This window comes from Juglans regia, unplaced genomic scaffold (genome assembly GCF_001411555.2).
Source record: "Juglans regia cultivar Chandler unplaced genomic scaffold, Walnut 2.0 Scaffold_693, whole genome shotgun sequence".
Lineage (NCBI taxonomy): Eukaryota > Viridiplantae > Streptophyta > Magnoliopsida > Fagales > Juglandaceae > Juglans > Juglans regia.
Genome location: NW_023361796.1, coordinates 49,096 through 54,075, shown reverse-complemented (window position 1 = coordinate 54,075; position 4,980 = coordinate 49,096). Strand labels below are relative to the sequence as shown.

At 36.6% G+C, this 4,980-nt stretch overlaps 1 protein-coding gene across 2 annotated transcripts; it reads left to right on the top strand.

The window, feature by feature from the left end:
• The first annotated feature begins 344 nt into the window (after positions 1-344).
• LOC108999385 lies at positions 345-2,504 on the top strand. Of its 2 annotated transcripts, none has more exons than XM_035687143.1 (6): positions 345-827; positions 939-1,028; positions 1,178-1,283; positions 1,429-1,562; positions 1,657-1,788; positions 1,961-2,504. In XM_035687143.1, the coding sequence occupies exons 1-6, from the start codon at positions 453-455 to the stop codon at positions 2,345-2,347; spliced, it is 1,224 nt and encodes a 407-aa protein (XP_035543036.1). In that variant the 5' UTR covers positions 345-452; the 3' UTR covers positions 2,348-2,504. The 2 variants fall into 2 exon arrangements, with proteins under 2 accessions (XP_035543036.1, XP_035543035.1); XM_035687142.1 differs by having other exon boundaries at positions 358-827; positions 1,423-1,562.
• Positions 2,505-4,980: the final 2,476 nt, after the last annotated feature.

Genomic DNA, 4,980 nt, shown 5'->3' with positions numbered 1-4,980 from the left:
AGCTCTACAGTCATGTGATCAGGACAAAATGTTTACCTAGATTTGACTTGTCATTAATTTTTTCTTCTATTTTTCAATATTGTTATCCTGTCCAATATTCGAGCGAATATAATTAAAAAAAATTACATATTGCAATAGTAAATTAAGGAGGTGTAAGGCCGGTATCATTACCAATATTGCAATATTCTGACACTCAAAATTTTCATTGTTTAATAGTCATAATATATTCATTTTAACAACTACCAACCAATAATTTGTTGTATTCATTAAAGATGATATTTGCACAACGTACAAAACGCCACTCCATTATATATTGCACAACGTACATACGTACATGCATGCATTATAAGCCAATTTTATTCTTTTCTGATCTTTTGATCTTCCCCCCAAACCTTACAACTTTCTTATAACGTCTATCGTTTTGTACGTAATAGACTGCAAGTATAATATCTATGGCCACCAACATGATCAGGATGATGATGCTAGTTAATTTGAAAGCATACAGTACAACTCCCCAATTACTCTCTACTACTTCTCACCATTATTCTCCGCTTCCGATGTTCATAAAAAAGTCACGCTATTGCCCATCAAACAAACGCCAAATTATTGCCTGTTCTTCCTCAAAAGTTCCTCGCTTTGGAATAACCAATGCTATGGCTAGCAAAGAGATCATGCTGTTATCTACAGCACAGCAGCCCTATACAACGACCCCTTTTCGTAGTACTACTGCTGATCACCAAAGTTTTGATCCCAGCTGTGATCACCTTTTGGTTGCCGTGGAAAACAGTATTAAGCATGCTGCCCATATGGTTGACACTGCTTTGCTGGTATGCAAATATATATATTATATATATATATATGTTAGTCTTTTGTTTTCAAATTTCTTCGACCCTATTATATATATCCATATAAATATCATGGGTGTGCATATATCTCAGGAATATCTAGAAAATCTGGAGGAAAAGCTGTCCAAAGAGAACGTCTTCAGTCCCCTCTTCTGTATAATCAAGCAACTTTTCACAAATATGGTAATTATTTGAAATAATTGCCCAGATTTTGAGGCCAAGAAAAACAGATTGCACGATATATACCGTTTTAATTAATTGCCTTTCCAATTATGTTTGTAGTAAAATATAGTAATTAATTACATTCGCATTAATTAATAATAATATTCCAGGATGAGGTGGTCGTTTTATCGGAACTACTGCTGTTGGCTGAAAAATCTAGCATCACCCTCAGCTTGCGCAAGATGCAGATCATACAACTTTGCAATAAACGGATAGGTTAGCAACGAATTAGGATACTTGAATCTGTTGCAAAGAATTAATATATATTAATTAGGATAGGTTAGCAACGAATTAATATATATTTGGCTTCAAAATGCTCAACAAATTAATTAGATATTACTTAATTGTTCGCTAGCTGCAGAGAACATGCAGGCAGATCAATGTTGGGAAGAATTTCCAGAAACACTCAAGGAAATCTTCAAAGCTTTCATGGAGCTGATTTTAGTTGACAATAATCTGCGGGCTAGTCTTACCGACGCTTCTACGGACAAACTGGTTAGCTTTCTAAAGGATCCAATACTTCTCTTTTTCAATTTTGCCAGAAACTTGTTTCCTTCATCATATTTGACAAAAGTCAATATCGCAACAGATTGAAGGCCCAAATGCATTGACCCAAATACTATGGATCCACATGGACCGCATCCTTAAAAATATCTTCCATCGCCCAAATGAAAAGCCGCAGAAACCAACGTCTCCCGATTTTCAGAAAGGACCGCACGGGGTATAGTTTTATTTCCACAACTCTAACTGCTTGTGCATACATCATCATGTATTAAATATGATGTCTTGGGTGACATATGCACGTATCAGTTCTGAAACTAAAAGCAAAAAAAATTAACTCACAATGTGCATTTAAGTAAAATCTGAGCTTTGACGCATTGATATTAAATTAGGAACGCAATTTCACTTTCTACTATGGAAGCAACAACGAAGAATGGATCAAGGAATTTGAAGACAAAGCAAGAAAAGTGATTAAAGATCAGGAGGTGGACCGAAAAGTTCGCATAAGGTTGTGTCGCATTAGAACGCTCGATAAAAAAGGGGAGGAGGCTCGGGTTTTATCAAATTTAATCGAACACGATGACTTGCAAAGTTACTTCGAGTGTGGGTCTGATGGACGGTTTGTGTTGACCTACAACCAGAAAGAAGTGCTGCTCAATAAAGTTGGCAGAGAAATCCCGAAGGTCTTAGAAGATTTTCATATGCAGTGGATTAAGGATCCGGATAATAATAAAATGCGAGATGATGGCTTCGAAGTAAGTTTCATCAGTTTTTTTTAAGGGAATTAAGTTCACACGCTATCCTGATTGGCATCTTCGTTGAAAGTACTTATTTGTCTAAATTTTATTCAATGTGTAATGCTGTAATATTGTAAAGTAATTTGTTGGCATATTCTTATGATAAAACTTATTAATCCAATTAGTGCATTTTCTGTCACGGAGAGTACCCCATAGTACTATAGTCGGATAACACGCTCTAGCCTTTATATAGACAAAGGTACTTGATAGTGGACATCCATGGCTTGCTTAATTTGAACAAAAAGTAGAAAATAAGGAAGACATAAATTGACATAGTTTGGAATTAAGGCGTACATCCATATTAAGGTCTTGGGTATAAAATCTACTGTAAATAAATTAAACACAAGTTCTCAAGTCCTCTCTAAGCTCTCTATAACCACTCTCATTGAAATGGAGATAAATGATGATGAAGAAACTATCTCTAGTTCCCTTTCCTTCAGAAATTGAATCCCCTTCCCATGTTGCCTCCCTTCCCTCATCAAGTTGAATCCACTAGACTTTGTTTCCACTATTGGAGGCAGCTATAGGATCATCATCTTGTAAACATGAATAAATTGATTCTCCAATTGGAACTTTTGAAATAATTGGCCTTACAAGACTGGAACTAGTCTTCGATCTGTCTTTGGGAGTATTTTTCAACATCTTTCTATTTTAAGAGACAAGATTCAAACTGACAATCAAGCCTTATTTTGACCTCATCTCCTTCAAAATTTAGAAAAAGAGTATGATGTATTGCTTCTCCAAGAAGAGAACTATTTTAAACAAAAGAACTGATGTATATGTGTGTGTGTGTGTGTACGTGAGAATCATTCTCAACCAGTCTAAGAAGTGATGTATACGTGTGTGTGTGTGTGTGTGTGTCTACATCAAGTAGATAGTTCAATCACATGATTGAGCAACAACTTGGAAAAAATTGTATCTCTATTTTCCCTTTGGGTGGAAATGATACTTGTTTCTCTCTCTTTCAAGCTCTTGAGCATTTAGTGGTTGGAAAGTTACTGATCTATGGTATGTACCAAATTGTGGCGCCCTCGACCTCGAGGGAGTCGCGATGCCGAGGTGCTGACCGCATCGATCACACACCCTAAGCACAACATGAAAGCAAGTGTGTGCAAGCATGCAACTTAAAAGTGTACAATTATAAATGCAGCGGATAAGTAAAAAGGGGCAGTCTGAACTACTAAGAGTACCAAAAATTAAAATTTCAAACTCCAACAAAATAATTCATAAATTAATATAGTCATTCGACTAGATAATAGAAAGCAACATTACAGCAACAAGATAAGAAAGAAGTCCCCAGGTATTCGCTCCTCAGGTGGGGTCAGTCCTTCAAGCTCATGATCGTCCTAGATCTGCATCAAAGTCTACAGTTTCGCACAGTGAGATTTTGCAATCTCAACAAATAAAACCAGTGGAATGGCACACAAAATACAAACATAGGAAAATATAAACATTTCACTGCAAAGGAAAATTTTGAGATCTTTCAATCTTACCAAAAATTTAACAATACCAATTTCCTTCTCAAAAATTATAGAAAATGCCATGCGCACACCCTGTGTAACGCCCCGTTCCCAGAGGTCCAGAGATTTAGCTCTTAATACTTAAAATTAACTCAAATAACACAACTATAAACTCCAGAAAATTTCATAAAATATTAATACACTTAATCAAACCAAAAATTTAAGATCCTCCATGGCGACAATAAAGAAATCCCCAATAACATAAATTAGAAATTCTCCAAAAACTCGAAAACATCCTCAACTCATCAAATCAAATACCCGAAAAAATAAATCAGTTTACTAACTACGACTCTCAAATAAGCATTTGTACCCTCAGGCACTTATTCCACTACGATCATCACACCTTGCTAAACTTTCTACTCTTGCTCTCCATTTGAACCATCAAAATTATCTGAAAAATATATGGAGATAAGGGGTGAGTTGTCAACAACTCAGTAAGCAGAGAACATATACCAGTGTATAAACATGAGCATCTACAGAAATCAGAATGCAGAACAAAATATTTTCATTTTCAGAGTGCGGAAGCAAAACATGTTAGCAAAAATATCAGAGCGAAGATTTAGAAATAATTTCATTCAAAATATTCTTTGGCATAGCATAAATGATCATCATCATCATCAGAACATCATATCAGAACAGAGGCCATGTATAACCCCCGTGGTAGGGTTGTGCATCTGCGGATGGCCAAGCAGAACATAAAACACTCTGTCACCAAGGTGTGCACTCAAAACAGAGACCACTACTATAACCCGTGGCTGGGCCATATCCACTATTATTACCCGTGGTTGGGGTATCCACTATTATTACCCGTGGCTGGGCCATATCCACTATTATTACCCGTGGTTGGGCCGTATCCACTATTATTACCCGTGGTTGGGCCGTATCCACTATTATAACCCGTGGTTGTGCCGTATCCACTATTGTAACCCATGGTTGGGCCGTATGCCACTATTATCACCCGTGGCGGGGCCGTAACTGAATAGAACGGAAACAAAATCAAATTCAGAATCAGAGAGTCATGCCAAAGGTTTTCAGAAATCACGTCTTATCCAAACAGAGTACTGAGCAAAAATCTTCGGAACAGAACAAAATCAT